Raw genomic sequence first — 18,063 nt, 5'->3', positions numbered from 1 at the left:
AAATTGCTTCCGAGTTAAGATAAGTCATTGCCGTGGTAGAAGTAAATACTGCCATCTAGTGAAGTTTAGGGTTAAGCTACTTTATGGCAATGCATAAAAGACTGTTGGCATCAGACTGCTACTTATGAACAAAGACAACGGGCAAAACGGCACTGCTTTCAATTAACCGGAGAGGAGTTTAAATATATGTCTAATATATCTCTAATTCATGCTACTGTCGATAGGCTAAGCCAGAGCTTTCCAAACTGGGTGTGTCGGCTGCAGTGTGTAGATGTGTTGCGCAGACACTCCCCATGCTACTCCTGGGGCTGGAAAGGGGTTAGTTTAACCTCTAGTTTGCTAGTAAAACTGAATTACTGTGTTGCAAAATTATGCATGTCTAAAAAATGTGTCACCCACATGGAAAGTTCTGGCCAAAATGGATTGACCAAGATGCTAGGATCAGGACAGCTAACAGGTCTGATTTTTTGTGCTAGATGTAATTCATAAAAATTGTTCAGCAGAGTTGGCCATGCCACACAAATGAATTAGATAAAATTATGGTACATATGGTTGTATTTAATACAGCACTCCCTAAATCTATTCTCATGGCTCCCTCAACCACCTGGAACAGATTGGGGGGGGGCAGGTGGAGCATGTGTAGAGAGGAGTGCGAAAAATTCAAACTGAAATTGCTCCACTCACACACATTTAGTTGAATACTGCCCACTGCACTGAATGAAGAGCAATAAATTACTTCTAAAAAGAAAAGATTATATGAAGCTCCACCATGCTGGCTTTGGGAAGGACATGACTGAGAAAGTGCTACGTCTACCTATTTTAATTTTTATTACTATTGGCAGTTGCCAGCTATACTAAGGCAAATCTCAGGGAATGCAGACCATGCTGAGGGTTGTGTAAACCATCAGAAAAAAGGAAGCTTATTTCTATACCAGGCTAAACTCATTTACCTCACAAGGAAACAAGCAGATTCTGCAACTTGCATACACTTGGGCAAACATCCACATGTATTCTGCCAATGGCCATCAGCACACCAAATTAAAATCTTGCTTAGGTCTTGCTTCCGATTTTTATCAATTTACAGTCATACATTATCAACTAGAACAGAGGTTCCCAAATTGTGGTCCATGAACTTCATTCAGGTCTGCCTTAATATTCACTTAAATTTTTATTTGTAATTTTTGTTGCTTTTTTTTATTTCCCATATTGTCATTTATGGTATTATTTGAGTTCTATGGAATGCAAACTGTAGTACAATGAAATACAAGAAATAAAAGCAACAATAAAAATGCAATTAAAGATCATCCATTGTCCCATCACATCATGTTACAATTGCTACAACAGGCCGAAAAGCCATTAAATGGTGCACAAAGACCCTCAGCAATTTTCAAATGATCCATGGAAGTTTGGGAACCACTGATCTAGAAACTAAAAAAAAATAAAAATGCATCTGTTTTGTCTATAGCAGACTTGCCAACAGGACCCTGGAAGCTAACATGTGCTGTGTAACTCATTGCTTGGTAACCTTGAGTTGCCTGTCTTATCTAGGATTTAGCCTTCACATATTTTTACTTCTTTAGAGGGAGTCTGAACCAGTATCAGTGGAGCTGTAATGCCAAACACTCAGCTTTCTACCACAAGTTTAGCATAAGGAAAACAGTGTTCATGGCATGCACAAGAGGCTCAGTGATATTCTACCGGCCATGTAATAGGGGAGTGGATCATGCTGCATAACTCAGTCCCATCTCAGCTGTGTGAAGGGCCCTATGCGTTCATCAATGTGGATGCATGGAACTCCTCTTTGTGAAGGGGATGCTGGGATACTCAGGACCATTCCTTGCATATACTGGCAGGGGAACTGATGGATTCTCCTTGCTGTGGCAAGTGACTGAGGCGATAACGAGGCTTTCAAAGCTACCATAGGGGAAATGGGAAAATATTTGAGCAGAGGTCAGAGACGGGATTTCTGCTTCATGCTAACGATTTAACACTTTGCAAGACTGCTTGCTGGCTGAAGACCTTTGTTTAAAGCTCAGAGCTCTACAGCCTATTTTATTCAGAAGCAAGCACCGAGTTAAATGTGGCTAACCCCACACGGAACAGTTCATAGGACTAGTCATGCACGAGGCTGGATTAATAACCCAAATCCAGGCCATCCGAGCCAAATTCCAGCACTCTGACTGCTATACCAGCTTTTGCCAGCTCAGGGATCAACTACAGCTGCCTACATTTTTGGACTCCCCTTGGAGATGTGGCTACGGAGCGGTTGTTATGATGAGCTCACACACATCTCAATTTATCTCTGTACCATCACACTTTAGAAAGATGACTTCAGTTTCAACAACAAAAATATTTGCGGAAAGGTATTCTTTATGGACTGCAAGAAGATCAAACCATCCATTCTTAAGGAGATCAGCCCTGAGTGCTCACTGGAAGGACAGATCGTGAAGCTGAGGCTCCAATACTTTGGCCACCTCATGAGAAGAGAAGACTCCCTAAGGAAAAGACCCTGATGTTGGGAAAGATGGAGGGCACAAGGAGAAGGGGACGACAGAGGACGAGATGGTTGGACAGTGTTCTCGAAGCTACCAACATGAGTTTGACCAAACTGCGGGAGGCAGTGGAAGACAGGAGTGCCTGGCGTGCTCTGGTCCATGGGGTCACGAAGAGTCGGACACGACTAAACAACAACAATTCTTTCTTTATTCTTTTAAAAACACATTAAAAATAAGTATGATGAAGTCAAAAGAAGATGGAAATCTATTATTCTGTGTCCACAAAAATATCAAGACAGCTATTGTGTCTTGCATTTAGAAACATCGTCATTGTTTGAGCCTGCAAACCACTGCTTATAATTTTTGTCTGTAGACTCTGCTGCTCTGTCAGTGGACGGGACACCTGAAGACTTTGTGTCTGTTGGAGAAAAGAATAGTGGACATCTGTTTAAATAAAAATGGCTGCAATCAAGTACACGTTTTCAAGACATCTGTAATTATTAGAGACAACCAGAAGGCAAAACAATTGTTCAGAAGAAAATGACCATTTGTGGGTAGAGGGTTCTGGGCCTTTGTATAAAGCGTAGCGCAACACACACCATTAATCATTGTGACAACTGAAGCTCATAAGTCATACTAATTCAAAATGGCAATGAGCTCAACTTGTATCATTTAAATTTGTTGCTGTGCTTTGCGTTAGATGTCCTGCAATTAAAACATGTCTCCTGTGCAGCTGAGAGCCATGCTTTGGAGATGCAGATAAAAACTGTACTAGGAGTGATGTTTAAGGAATTACACTGCCAAGGCTGGCAAACGAGGGCAGAAAGTGCACTGCAACTATGCTAAAAACGATGCTTAAATGCTTCTCAACAGTCGCCTCTCTCAAAAGATGTTGAGATTTGAGATTTATATGAATCATAACAACCCCACTATATTTCAGACCTTGAAATGTTAATTTAGTACAGCTGCAGACTCAGTTTAAAGAGTCACAGGCAGATATGATTTGTACCCAGCTCAGTATTACGTTTCCAAGTTGAACTCAAGTGCCAACAAATTGCTGTACTACAATGAAGAGGAGCATGACTGAGTGAGCAACTGAAGGAGGGAACAAAGTCTGCTAGCTTTTGTGTTACAAGATTCCAGAGCCTTTAAAACAGAATCAAAACTGCTCTGGCAAATGGCAAAGCGCAACACAACTATGCGCATCAGTGTACTGGGAGAACCTTACAGCTTGCTTTAACGAAAGCAGTTTTAACTATGCACACCTGCTCCTCCCAGACCCTTGCACAGCCTTTCCTGCTTCTTGCTGTGGCATTTTGGCTAAACTTTTTATCTCCGCAACATATGGGGAACTGTGGGCCAAAAGGCACACTGAACACTGGAATGCGAGAGATGGTGTAACTGCTATTGCCAGCTACTTTGGACCTACCAGAGCCGCCTATTCTGAGTGCGTGTATGAGAAGTAACTGAAGTTATTATTGATTATTCCCGCACTCAAGGTCATAGAGCACCCTTGAAGCACTTTACAAGGCTGATAGTGTGGCACTTTTCATGGGTTTTGCATTTTTCTTAGAGGTTCTTCCCTTTCAGGTAGTATATTACAGCAAGGGTGAACAGACTTCAGGCTTGTGAGATCTACCTTTGTAAATAATAAACTTATTTACATCTCTAAATAAAAATGGTGGGGGAGGGGTTATTTTAAACCACCCCATGATCTTAGAATGAAGGGCGGTAGATAAATATTGATAGAAAATAATAATACCACTGTGTTTTCTGAGAACCCCAACATCCACTAATTGTAACATGCATGAAAGAACATGGTGCCCCAAGCAGCTGCTAAACAAAGGGATTTGTTCTGAGTGCCAGAAACAAGTCATTCCTGTGGTTCCTGCTTCATTTTGGCAGTCTTTCCCCCCCTCAGTGGGTTATTGCAGTTGTCCTGCTGGAATTCATAAATCCTTGCCAATTTGCGGCAAATCTCCCAGAGGTCTCCCAGCAGATCTGTCTGCCTTCTGCATACCCCTGTATCACACCATTACCTACCTTTAAAATCTCCTAAGCGAGAGTTATCAAAGAAGGTCGGACAGTTCAACAACACAGGAGCGGGCGTGTCCAATGACAGAGCTGGTTGCAAGGAGCGCTCTCTACAGGGAGAAGATGGCAGCTCCGACATAGAAGGAGGAGCCGTCTTCCTTGGTGATTTTAGCTGTTGCTCCTCGCTTGTGGGCTGCTGCCTCCTCAAGGACCACTCCCTACAGGGAGAAGACGGCTGCTCCAACACAGGAGGAGGAGCAGTCTTCCTTGGTGATTTTAGCTGTTGCTCCTCGCTTGTGGACCGCTGCCTCCTCAAGGACCGCTCCTTCCATTTCTTAACTTCCTCCTTCCAGAGCAGCTCATTTCTGGAACACAAAGGAGACATGTTGAAGAGAAGTCATTTTTGTGCTCTCAGCCTACAAACCCACCTCTTACAAGTAGAGGAAAAGGCTTGGCTTCATCTAGCATAACAGTGGGGAACCTCAGCCCTGAGAGTCAAAGGAAGCCCTCTATGTAGACCTCTCTGCCTGGCCCTTGGGGATCTCCCCAGGATGCTGGCCTTCCTTCATAGCCTTCTTGAGTATTTTTGCCTGCCTGCCCTTGCACTCTGATAAAGGCCTGGATGTAGAGGGATGTGAGAGCATGTTTAGAAATTAGTGGCCATCAGGCTGATCTACCTGAAGATATTCAGCTTGCTGCCACTGGAAGTCTTCTCATTCTAAATACTGCCTCGCATGAAATTCTGCACATGACTCTCTGTGGTGGCCTAGATGAGATCAGTGGGATCAGCTAGCAGTGGGAGGCCTGCTGCCAGGCCCCCTCGCTGGAGAGATCAGACTCTGCTTCTAACATCCTACCCCCTGAAACATGGAAATTGTTTCCACCTCCTCCCCTTCTGAATAGTGGCAGCAGCACTATTTAAAAAACACTTCTAGCAAGCCTTCATTCAAAACAATGCAAGCTAAGCCGCTGGGCTTTGGCCTGCTTACAAACTGACCTGTCGTGAACTGATACTGGAATAGACAAATGTATTGATTGGTTTTGTATTGTGTAGCTTGCCTTTCAACTCCAAGGAACACAAGGCAGCAGGCATGACTCTTCTCCCACACCCCTTTCCCTACTCACAACAGATCTGGGACATAGCTTGTGTCAAGAGGTCACGACTGAGCTTTGTGGCCGAGTGCAGATTTGTAAAAGGAAAAAAAAAAAAGCTGTCCTAGGTTGCAGGAATTAATGTATAGGTTGGGGGGGGGGGTTGCCCCTCCAGCAGATATCATGCACATCATGCACTACCAAAATCAGCACAATCGCTTTTGTGACTTGTCCCCACAAAACACTTCATCACAGTTTCTTCCTGTCTATTCAAAGGGCCTCTGCTACACAATACCAAATGTAACAATTCATTGTTTTGCTCTGGTGTTCCTGGCTGGTGTCCTTGTTTTTTTGCCCAAGGGAGCCCTCAGATTTCTCCGTTAACAGTAGAAACACCTAAATGTAATGTGCTACACTTGTGGTCCCAAACACACACACAAGTGCTCACCAAGGCTGTGGACTATTCGTTTGGGGTTTTTTGGGTGGAAGCACAGAGGTGTTTTTCATACTGGGGTGAGCTCTGTAAAATGGGTATTTTGTGGTGCGCACAACAACTTTAGACATCCACATGTGTCCTGGTGGCCCAGAAAGGTTGGGGACCCCCATGCCGAGGCATGGTGCTTTCTGAAAAGCCAGTCTACACCATCTGTATGCAACATTATCAGCCACATACTGTGGTTCACCAGGCCGCTTGCTTTTGCAGTCCAAGGCAGGCTGGCAGCTTAGGATTCTGTGATTCATGGCCTACCAAACATATGCACAAGCATATTTGTCTCAACAGAAATGCCACTGTTAAGAGTGTCACAGTTTTGAAGAACAGACATGCAACTGATAGTGGGAGAAGAACAATTCCAGATAAACCTTAGGGCTTACTTTAACATAATCTCCAGTTTTTTCTTCAGTTGAGCATGTTCCTTTTCCAGTTTCGCATGCTCAGATTTCAGCACCAGAAGCTGGGTACTTTGTACTATTCCACTTCCACCGCCACAAGTAATCGCTAGTGGTACCTGAGAATTGTCTTTGTGCGATGCTATTACTGAAAAAGAGGGTTAATGTAAGGAGCATGTTAAAAACTAAAAACATCACAGTGACTGACAGAAGCAAACAACATGAATGGTTGGATCAGTCATAGGCAAAGTCCAGTCCTCCAGATGTCTGGGCCTACAATTCCCATCATCCCTAGCTAACAGGACCAGTGGTCAGCGATGATGGGAATTGTAGTCCCAAACATCTGGAGGGCCGGAGTTTGCCTATGCCTGCGTTGGATGGTAACTGTACCATTTAAGAACTCTGCTATGCCTATGTGTGCCAGTGTCCCAGGTCTGCAGAGGTGCCTGGAAGGTGGGGATGCATATATCCTTAGTACTGAATATACCCTTTTCCAAGCCAGCAGATAAAGATTAGAAGATTAATCAAAGATACAAATTTACAGGGTATATAGGTTTAGGCTGGGCATTTTAGCACAGAATTCTCAACTTCCAAAATTAAAGAACTCTCTAAAAATCCTGGATAATACAATTGTTAGGGTAAGATGCAATTTAAAAAATACTGATTTTGCAATCAAATCAACATAAGCATTGCGTCACATTTCAAGGGAAGCTTTATCAGTTGGTTGTACAGTAATTGTAAGTACTTTGGAGAAACAAAGGAATCTGTGAATACTAGCCTTGCAGAGATGAAATGCTTGCTTCTCTTGTTAGACATATCTTATTTATTGTGCTCCATAACTCAGAATAGTAAAAGAGGCCTTTTTCCCGATTGCCCATTTGGCCCTTTGCAGCATGGGGTCGCATTTTCTTGGTGGTAACCTTTTGGAGGCTGCACCCCAGTGGCAAGAAGGGCCAGTGGAAAAAATGGGCAAGATCAGAGGCGTGACTTGGAGGTTTGTACAGGAGACTACATAATAGTCACACAGAGACTATTCAAAGACACTCAAAGAGCAAGTTAGTGATGGGTATGGCCTGGAGAGTGTCCTGAGGGCCAGATGGAGAGGCCTAGAGGGCCACATTTGATCCCCAAGCCAGAGGTTCCACCCCCTGATCTACACCTTAAAAACACAGTTGATACAGTCAGAATATGACTTTGCTCGATTGATATCTGCTTACCAGTCACATCCTGCTCTTGTTGCACTCTGCGAAGTTCTTCCTTGAGTTTTCTCAACTGCTCCTCTCTGTGCTCTGCAAGAGCTTTTGCATTAGCCATTCTGGAAAAAGAACAATAACGTGATTCTTCATTTTGTTTATAATAAAGAAAAAGGAACCAAGGCTGCAATCCCTCCCCCAGCCCACCCCAAAGCCATAAGTATACCTGGGAGCATACTCCATTTAACACTGTGGGGCTTCTTTCCAAATAGGTATGCATAGGGTTGCTCTGCAAAAGTGTTGTTAAGTACCTATGAAAAGCCCAGCTGGATTGGAGGCAAAGGCCTCTCTTCCCATTTCCCACTGTGGGAAATTTATTGACATAAAACTGGAGTCAACCAAGGGCCAAGCTGTGCTTCATCAAAAAGCAACATACAAACTTTAAATACTAACTTATTTGACATATGTTTTCAGAAGCCATAATTTCCAATTGGCTTTTGAGGAAGAGAAGAATCAGACAGCAGTAACTGCTACCTCCACTCACTGCTGCTCTCACCAGCTAGATGGGGCACCTCCTCCCCATCAGTTCCATTTGCCCCTTAAAGAACAGACAAGAGGGCCATCTGCTTAGGGACCAATGTTGTCAACTAGGCTCCCCTGAGTTAAGGAGCCAGTGGAGTCCAGCTTAAGCCCCAGAAGTCCAAGCCCAAATCCTGTAAGGCTAACAATTTCCAGGGAAATTGGATCTCCAGACTATTATTCAGGGGCCACCAAAGAAAAGCCAGCTAAGTAAAACGGGACTTACTCTTGATCAAAATATTTGCACTGCTTCATTCTTGCCATGTCTGCTTTAGCAAGCTGAGTTTTGAGGTCCTCGATTTCGTCCTTGTTCGATTCAACACCTTCATCAAGTTTGGCCTAAAATTAAGAGGGAGGCAAGAAGATGTCTAAAGCAGGAGGGGGAAGAGTTGCTATGCACCCTTGACAAGCAGGCTATTCTCGAAAGCTACAGACAATGGTTAAAAATCACCAACAGTTTAAATGCCAGATGAGAACAGGCTACCAGAGTTGGACAGTAGAAGCAGCAACTTCCTCCTACTAGCCAAGATTAAGAATTATTCATTTAAGTAAGCTTACAGAGCCTCACACTTGGGCTCTAGTGCTTTGGCTAAAGGCACCATATCTGTCAGCATTTACAAGGTACAAAGCCAGCGTTGATTCGTGGTTAGAGCAGGGGTGGGAAGCTGCTCTGTTGGATGCACGAGGCTACCTACCTGTCAGTCACCTACCTGACGGTTGTTATGAAAAACACTGTCCACAAAGCAAAAATGAATTCAAAACCATGGCTGCAGTTGGACAAAGCCAGAGTGGTACATGTTCTAGTTAACTCCTGCTTGGACTACTGCAATGCGCTCTACGTGGGGCTACCTTTGAAGGTGACCCGCAAACTACAACTAATCTAGAATGCGGCAGCTAGACTGGTGAATGGGAGCAGCCGCCGGCCATATAACACCTGTCCTGAAAGACCTACATTGGCTCCCAGTAAGTTTCCGAGCACAATTCAAAGTGTTGGTGTTGTCCTCTAAAGTCCTAAATAGCCTCGGCCCAGTATACCTGAAGGGGCGTCTCCACCCCCATTGTTCAGTCCGGACTCTGAGGGCCTTCTGGGGGCTCCCTCACTGCGAGAAGTGAAGCTACAGAGAACCAGGCAGAGGGCCTTTGGGGTAGTGGCGCCCGCCCTGTGGAACACTGTCGAATCAGATGTTAAGGAAATAAACAACTATCTGACTTTTAGAAGACACCTGAAGGCAGCCCTGTTTAGGGAAGTTTTTAATGTGTGATCGTTTATCATCATCATTATTATTGGGAGCCGCCCAGAGTGGCTGGGGAAACCCAGCCAGATGGGTGGGGTATAATTAAATTTATTATTATTAATAATATTATAATTCCTGGGTGCAGCTGATTCCAGTAGGGCTTGCTGAGCAGCACTCTCAAATAACCAGGAACCCACTTTGAGCTTCTGGCTGGTCCTTTCCAGTTGCGTCTATCTGCCCCCACATCCAGCATCACATATGACATTGGGTGTGGGGCAGGTGGCAATACATTGGGGAAAGACAGCCTCGGGAACCAAACTGGGACCCCTGCTGGGTCTAATCTGGCCTGCGGGGCAGAGGTTCCCAATGCCAGGGTTTGAGTGCTGACTTTGGACCAGGAAGATCAAGGTTCAAACCCCCACTTAGCCATGATGCTAACTGGGTCAGCTTGGGCCACTTACTATCAAGTGAACCTAACAGCATGAGGATAAAATGGAGGAAGACATGCATGCTGCCTGGAGCAGATCGGGAGAAAGGTGAGTGGAGAGAACATAAAATGTTGTAACGAACGTAAACCAGTATTAGGTTCTTTGGAGAAGCTTCACTTCCGTCTGTAATAGAAAGCATGAAAACAGGAAATGGCTCTCTTAGGAAGTCAGTGCATACCCTGAGAGTTTCTTGTTCTGCAAGTGCACTTCTTAGGCTGTTCTCCTTCTCCTTTAATACAGCCCCAAGACGGACCGCATCATTCTTGGCCGCTCGCACTTTCAGCTCCATTGCCAACTGGGCAGCCTTTTCCCTTTCCTGGAAATTTCTTCTCATTTCACTCATGGCATTTTCCAGCTCCTGGATTTTCAGCTTCAGACTCTAGTTAGAGAGGAATAGCAGTTGGAGGCATCACTGATGACAACTGAAAATGCCATTGAACAGAGGTGCCTAGAATAGAGGTGGGGAAGACCTGACCTAATGCCACTGTGATGTCGAGTGATGTTATGCTTTGAAGTCCTGATCTTTGGGACTTCAAAGCACAGCAAAGAACTTTCAAACAGCCCTTTGAATGCATCCCCGCACTGCTTCTTAGTTGTAGTTTCTTCAGTACAGCGGTACCTTGGGTTAAGTACTTAATTCGTTCCGGAGGTCCGTTCTTAACCTGAAACTGTTCTTAACCTGAAGCACCACTTTAGCTAATGGGGCCTCCTGCCGCCACCAGAGCACAATTTCTGTTCTCATCCTGAAGCAAAGTTCTTAACCTGAGGTAATATTTCTGGGTTAGCGGAGTCTGTAACCTGAAGCATATGTAACCTGAAGCGTATGTAACCCGAGGTACCACTGTATTGCGTTAAGCACTTCAACTTGCAATGAAGCAGCAGCAGCATGAGGTTGTTTGAAAGCCCTTTCCTCAAAAAACCTCCCTGCTGCTCCTGAAACCTCTTAGTGAGGGTCTTTGTTTGGGAAAAGGCTTTGTAACAGCCCCACATTGTTCTGTAAACCTCCAGTTTTCAGAGAACAGCATTAGGAGCAAAAAGTGGTATCCCCTGAATGTAAGGCAGGTGGGCTGAGGCTCCCAAAAAATGGCCTTGTGCACCACATGTGAAATCCTGGTTGGCCTCATTTGGTTCACAGGCCAGAGGCTCTCAACTCCTGATCTGAAAGGTATTTCATAGATCTCATAGGATCATAGAGTTGGAAGGGAGTGGGACCCCAAGAATCATCTAGTCCAACCACCTACAATGTAGGAATATGCCTTTACTGTCCCTTACTGGGATCGAACCTGAAACCGTGGCACTGCAAGCACCACGTTCTAACCGACTGAGCTACCCTGCCTTGTTCATGGCAACTCAAAATATTTCTCAGAATGTTGGGCTTTTAAAAAGGAAGGATGACCTAACAACAATACAGGTAATCGGGGGGACGGGACACCCACTATTTGTACCCCCAGCCTCACACATATTTCCTGTTTCCCCCACCAGAGTATGCATGAGAACACAGCATCCAGTTTGCTCACTTTCTCAATCAGAAGCAAACAAAAACAAAGTCGGGCAAAGAAAACAACGAGGTGGTTTTTGCATTTGGTAGACTTCAAGGGAGGTGATGCTGGGCTGCAGCAGTCACACACCCCCTACAACATCTGGGCTATGGCACCCATCACTACATTTAACGGGATTAGCTTCTTTCACACAAGAGCCAACCCCAGTGAAAGTCACATTAAGCAAATCCTCAAAAGATATGTATCAATGTGTCCTCTCACAGTCCTGAGAAAAACCAGAGTAAGATAAATAAAAGCACACCTTCTGTTGTTCTTCTGTTGCTTTTAATTTATCCCCCAGTTTACAGTTTTCTTCTTCCAAGGCAAGATTAGCAGCAGCACAATGTGTTTGCTTTTCTTTCAGTGTATTCAGTTCTAGGAGCAGTTCTTGGATTTGCTCCTTAGATGCTTTCAGGGCAGCTTCAGCTTTTAGGCAGCACTCAGCCTGTTTAGAATATAGAGATTGAGATTCAAGTAAGGCCTGCAATGCAATATCATTCATACGGATCATTCATGATCTGCTCCAGGCTTTTGGCTGAACAGCAGGTTAAAATGCTTTAAGAAATAATAGTTTAACTGCCATCAATACGGGAAAGATCCCACAATAATATCCCACGTATTTTTGTTTTGACAGATGTCATCTTATTCTGGGTTTTTTAAAGCTCCCAAGCACTGAAGTTCAAAGTCAGTTATAAATGGCCCCTTATCTTACAATGAAAAACCTCCTACTGTGAGCTTTTATTTTTAAGTAAGAATTAATGAGAAGGAAGGTGGCCCATTTTGAATACTCAAGTGTTATTAAAAAAAAAAATAGGAAGCATTTTCTTACTTCTCTCTTCTGTTGATCAGTTGTCTGGTCCAGTATCTCCTGGAGTTCTGAGGCCCGAGAATTCTCATCTAAGTTCCTTCCTTCCGGTTGCTCTGCCATTCCACTAGCTCCTTCCTTATGGCTAATGCTAAGCTCGAGTTGTTCTTGCAGCTTCAGATTCTTTAAAGACAGAACAACCGCCGTGCACTGTTAAGCCACCAATAATCGTCTGTGCTCATGGTTTTTCTACAACATCAGAAAGGCCTCTCTTTAAAAAAAGGAGTGGGAACTTTCAGACCAGGGGCCTCATTAGGTCTGGCAGGCCTTCCCATCTGGACCATGAGAAAGTTTCAGCCACACGGTTCCCATCTGTCTTCTACCTGACATCATACACATGCCAGGTGTGCAGCAGGTAGACACAGGTAGGCCTAAAGGGTTTGCAGGCACTGCTGATTTGCCCATCCAGTTTGATTTCAAACTGTGCGGGGAGAAAACGGGTCAACTGATTGATGTCAGGCAATTGACAGCTGGGCACCCCCCCATCAAATATATCACATGCAGTGTGTGCATGTCATGGATCCAGTCCACTGACTGGATCTCATTCACTGCCGTTGGTCTAAAGGTGTTAAAAATGGGCTCTTACATTTGCAACCATCTTCTCTACACTCTCGCCAAGGCGGTGGATGGTCCGGATCATGTTATCCTTCTCAGTTTGAAGAGCATCTACTGCGGTTTTCAAATCCTCTTTTTCCCGATTTACAGTTCTGAAGTCCTGCGCGGCGCTGTGAAGCCTCTGGAGCAATTCTGCTTTCTCCTTCTCCGCGGCTTCTGTCTTGGACTTCCATTGCTCCATCTCATTCAGACGTTCAGCAGCCGTCCGGCTCTGCTCTTCCCTCGACTCAAGCAGTTGCCTCAGGTCGAGATTCTTTTCTTCTAGCTGTTGGACCTGAGTCAGGTTTTATATAAAGAGAAACACTCATCAAGCAAGTTCTGCTTTCTTACTCAGTTTTATGAAGAGTTTACCTTGAATGGAGGAACCTGGAGCTCCCTTTCCCTAATGCCCAAGCCCTTCTCCAAGTTGCCTGCTGCCAGGGACACCATATGTTGGAGCAAGACGACCCATCTCCTGCCACTAGATTTGAAGCAGAAGTCTTCCCTCAATAGCTTACAAATCCTCCTCGTCCCATATTTAAGGCCAGCTTTAGACCACCAGCTCCATTTCCACTCCACCAGCTGTTACTTTGCCCGAATCAAACTTGCTTTCTAAGGTGGTAGGGGCAGAATAGGCCCGCTATCTGAAGGAAGCAAATTGCTCCTTCCGCCATTTTGTGGCCCACAGCTACTTACCATTGAAGTAGTTGCTTCCAGAAGTCTCTGGAGTGACTCACTCTCGGTTTGGAGAGCTTCCCACTTCTGCTTCAGGGCATCCATCGCCTGGGTTAGGGATTTTCTCTCCTCTTCGCTGCTGCTAAGCCTTTGCACAATTTCCAACTTCTCCATCTTTTCAGCCTCAAGTTCAGATTCTCTGGCCTTAAGATCTGCATCCAGCTGCTTCATGAAACTCTGTTTCTGTCGGGCTTCGCAGAGCTCTTCTTTCAGTCTGAGTAGTTCCTCTAGCGCTCTCTCATCATCTTGCTGCTTAAGAGAAAGCTTTCATGGGTTCAAAATTAACCGTTAGTTTCAGAACCCTGTCACTTTTCAAGATCAGTCTCATTTCTGACTAACCACGCATCCCTTATGGCTTCAGGGCCTGTTCACTCCTAGCCTCAAGCTTTTTTACTCTCACCATGGTGTGATATAAGAATTACTTTTCTCCTACAGTGAGTTGGGAGGGTGTGCGCACAACCTATAGGCTCATTCCCCATTTCACCCTGGTAATATTCTGGAGATAAACATGCATCTGAACAGGCTCCTGGCCTCATACGGGCATGCACAACATTTCCCCAGTCTGTGCACATTATTTGGTCTATGAAAATCTGCTCTCGATTCCTAGAACTGTAATTAACTTGCGATGGTAGGATATCCAACTGGTAAAGGTTTCTGGCTTACTTTCCCCTTCCATTAAGAGACCAGCACAATTATGAAAGTGCAAGCTATAAAAAGGACCAAAACACTGGGAAGGAAAGGTTGGTTGGCAGATATACTTTTGCAATTTTACAAAGATCAATAAACTGTAAATAGTAAAAAAGAAAAATGAACTTAATAAAAACTAATAATATTTTACCATTGATTTCGCTGCTTGCATCTCTTCCTTGATGAGATCCCTCTCCACTTGGAGAGCATCCAATTTGTCCTTCAGGTAATCTCGCTCCTGGGTCAAGGCTCTCATTGCTTCTTCATGCTCATGAAGCACCTCTGTTTCAGCCTTTTCTTTGGCAAGCTTCCCCTGTTTTTGGAGAACATCCAGCTTCCTCCTCAAATCATCTCGTTCCTGGATTAAGACTTCCATTGCTCCTTCATGCTCATGAAGCTTCTGAGCTACATCTGCTTCAATCTTTTCCTTGATGAGATCCTTCTCTATTTGGAGAGAACCCACAATGTCCTTCAAATTATCTCGTTCTTGCATTACGGCCTTCATTGCTTCCTCCTGCTCATGAAGTTTCTGAGTTACTGTCAGCTTGTCCATTACCTCAGCTTCAATTCTAGACTCGCTGGCTTCTAATTGCTCCCTCAGTTGTTCCATTTCACTCAACTTCTCTAGAGCTTGGCAGAGTTCTTCTTTCATACGAAGTCTATCCTCTTCAGTGTCTCCTGTTTGCAGCTCTTGGATCTTGCTAGGTGGCTTAAGAAAAGGAAAATGGGCAAGATGTCAGCGATGTGCTCTAGCTCTGCAAGTGTCAATATTCTAACTTTATCCCCAAAATGTTGTAAGAACCTTTAGCACACCATGTGGCCAGTTGTTTGAATTCTTGTAAACTTGCTTGCAAAAAGCCATTTCAGCTATTTAAAGTTTATCTAAAATTATGGGCTGAAACTTAAAAATTCCAATTTAAATATCCAAGACTAACTTAATTTATCAGTTTCTCTCAAAGACAGACTCCAACTTGTGTCTGACCATCTGTGCACATCACTGTAAGTCATGACTTACTGTAGATGAGCAAATTAGATCTTCTTTGCTCCTCACTGCTAATGCTGGGGTAAGGGGAAACAAACCATGACGATAAACCAAGGTTTGTTTTTGGTGTACCAATCATGGTTTGTTTGTGGTTTGTTTCCAATCTCCAGTTTGTTTGTGCACAGTAAACCTTAGGTTATGGCTTGACACGACACTAAAATGCCCACCTGTAATACACAAATACAAGTGTACCCCTGTAATACACAACTGCCTTGTGGAATATCTTTGGGAGAAGAAAAGGATAAGGAGTAAACCCTACAAAAATTTGGAGTGGAGTCCCTAAGATGGCTGGATGGTGCCTTGCACGCCTCCTTCTGGCAACTCCTGTTGCCATGTTGGTGTTAAACGTATTGCTCTGTTTCTCTTTGTACCACATCAGTGAGGTCAAGAGTCTTGTCTTCTGGGCAGCCCAGGAGCTCCATACACACTGCCCAGGCTTGCTCCCAGGGAGGTCACTTCTGTGATTCGACTTCACCCCTGGAGGTGTACTCCATTGCCTCTCAGGACAGACTGATGCCCACAACAAGCAATACACAACAATTACCAGCTGACTGCTTTCCAGGTACCAGTTCATTTGCTCTTGCAGACTCTCCAGTTGTTGCTTTAGCAAAGTCTTCTCTTGCTCAAGGGACTGGAGTTGGTTATTTTCCTCCTGCTTGATTTCCTCTGCATCCCCATCTCCTCCAGTTAACAGATTTTTCTCTGTGTTGAAGGAGTCCAAGTGCTCTGTTAACTTTAGTATCTGCAAGATGAAACACAACGTATTTTTCTACCCTAGAAAATGTTTCATTCAAGGCAGGTGAACGAACAGTGATCAACAGTCCAGTGCAGAACATTCAGAGATGTTTGGCAAGAAGAAGAGGGCAGTGCTAGAACAGCCCTGCTGAATCAGACCAAGAGGCTTCTTGAGTCCAGAATCCTCTTTTCCTGCAGCAGCCAACCAGGTGCCTCTGCAGAGCAGGGTATGAGGGCATTATTCTCCAGCAACCAGCATTCAGAAAATTGGTGCCTCTGATGCTGGAGTTAAGATATACATGGAAGTCTGCACTTTTGTGCCTCCACCCAATCTAGCACCATTTCAACAATTATTCTACAACATCCCAAACTTTCTAGCAGTGTTTAGCAGCCTCTGATGTCCTAACATGTTACAGGCCAGCTAAAGTACTTTAAGCTTTAGTCACCACAGAAAACAAGTGGTGTTGCCTTAAATGGGGCTTGTCTCAGAACTGAACCCCAAACATTCACACTCAAAGCCAAAAGGGCCACAGCTCAGCGACAGAACACTTGTCTTGCACTCAGAAGGTCCCAGATTTAATCCCCAGCATTTGTAGAGAGGACTGAGAATGTCCTCTGTCCCAAAACCTGGAGAGCCACTTCCAGTCAGCAAAGACAATAATGAGCTACATGGACTAAGGATCAAGATTATACAGGGCATTTCTTATGCTCCTAATTATGCTCCAACCTAGACCAATAAACTTTGCAACTGAGACAGATGTTACCTGTTGCTTCTGTTCTTCAATAGTGACCCCTAGAGATTCTTTAACACTTGAAATCTGTGATTCTCTCTCCACAATGGCTTCTTCCAGTTCTTTAATTTGCTTCTCACAATGCTTCAGAGAATTTTGCGCACTTCTCAGTTCTTCTTGTGATTCAATATTCTTTTACATTAAAAGCAAAACAAAAGAGATACATGCATTAGAGTTCCCATGACATACACTTCCTTGCAGTAGTGCTATGAATTGTTCTGCTACCCTTTTCAAAGCTCTCTAGTTTGACGTAGGGGCAGATGAATTAGCCACATAATAATAATAATTTTATTTATACCCTGCCCATCTGACTGGGTTGCTCCAGCCACTCTGGGAGGCTTCCAACACATATAAAAACAGAATGCAATATCAAACATTGAAAACTTTGGTTCCATGTGAGTTTCGCGTGTGCTCATTTATAGGTATGTTCCATCCCACCTCAAACTAATTACAGCTTTTAAAGGCTAAAACCAGAACTTTGATATGGAGAAGCACTAGTGTGGTATGATCACATAATGAAGTCCTGAAGGGTCTGAACGATTTTCAAATGCAGCATCATGTACAACACATTGCATTAATCCAAGTGGGAGGTTTTGCTTACCATTGACACAGTCTCTTGGATATCTTCTTTGATCTGATCTCTCTCATGCCTGAGAGCCTCCTCCTTCTGCTTCAGGTCATCTCTTTCCCGAGTCAGCGCCTGCATCTCTTCTTCACTCTCTTGGAGCCTTTGAGCTAGGCCCAGCTTCTCCATTTCCTCAGCCTCCATTTTAGATGCCCAGGTCTTCAACTGGTCTTTGAGTTGCTCCATTTCACTCAGTTTTTGATGTGCTTCATCAAGTTGTTCTTTCATACCAAGAAGCTTCTCTTGCACCAAGTCCTTTTCTTGCATCTCTTTCATCTTGCCAGAAAGCTTCATTAGTATTTATGGAAAGACAGAAAGTACTTTGACATTAATAAGTAAGAACGAAGCTCAAGTCCAACTTAAAAACACTATATTTTGAATCTTGTCATTAAAAGGGTTTTTATAGTCCTCATTTTCTCCCACAAAACTTTTTGTTACCTGTGGACA

General features: G+C 44.1%; 1 protein-coding gene across 6 annotated transcripts in view; it reads right to left on the bottom strand.

Annotated features, from left to right (window-relative positions):
* Positions 1 to 2,681: 2,681 nt before the first annotated feature.
* The window catches only part of CENPE (centromere protein E), a 36,904-nt gene continuing 21,522 nt past the window's right edge, over positions 2,682 to 18,063 (bottom strand). For 4 of the 6 annotated variants that reach the window (XM_081876608.1, XM_081876609.1, XM_081876613.1 and 1 more), the window contains 14 exons: positions 17,593 to 17,904; positions 16,965 to 17,123; positions 16,010 to 16,207; positions 14,575 to 15,132; positions 13,698 to 14,000; positions 12,994 to 13,296; positions 12,372 to 12,530; positions 11,805 to 12,023; positions 10,183 to 10,383; positions 8,508 to 8,620; positions 7,727 to 7,824; positions 6,495 to 6,657; positions 4,539 to 4,894; positions 2,682 to 2,913 (listed from right to left, as the gene is read on the bottom strand). In XM_081876608.1, coding sequence (XP_081732734.1) covers positions 2,795 to 2,913; positions 4,539 to 4,894; positions 6,495 to 6,657; positions 7,727 to 7,824; positions 8,508 to 8,620; positions 10,183 to 10,383; positions 11,805 to 12,023; positions 12,372 to 12,530; positions 12,994 to 13,296; positions 13,698 to 14,000; positions 14,575 to 15,132; positions 16,010 to 16,207; positions 16,965 to 17,123; positions 17,593 to 17,904 — 3,261 coding nt within the window. In that variant the 3' untranslated portion in view covers positions 2,682 to 2,794. The remainder of the gene's footprint in view (positions 2,914 to 4,538; positions 4,895 to 6,494; positions 6,658 to 7,726; positions 7,825 to 8,507; positions 8,621 to 10,182; positions 10,384 to 11,804; positions 12,024 to 12,371; positions 12,531 to 12,993; positions 13,297 to 13,697; positions 14,001 to 14,574; positions 15,133 to 16,009; positions 16,208 to 16,964; positions 17,124 to 17,592; positions 17,905 to 18,063) is intronic. The other 2 variants (XM_081876611.1, XM_081876610.1) reach the window with 2 other exon arrangements.

This window comes from Podarcis erhardii, assembly GCF_964252035.2.
Source record: "Podarcis erhardii genome assembly, chromosome: 9".
Taxonomy (NCBI): Eukaryota; Metazoa; Chordata; class Lepidosauria; order Squamata; family Lacertidae; genus Podarcis; species Podarcis erhardii.
The sequence above is the reverse complement of the archived record's forward strand: the minus strand, read 5'-3'. Positions and strand labels throughout refer to the sequence as shown.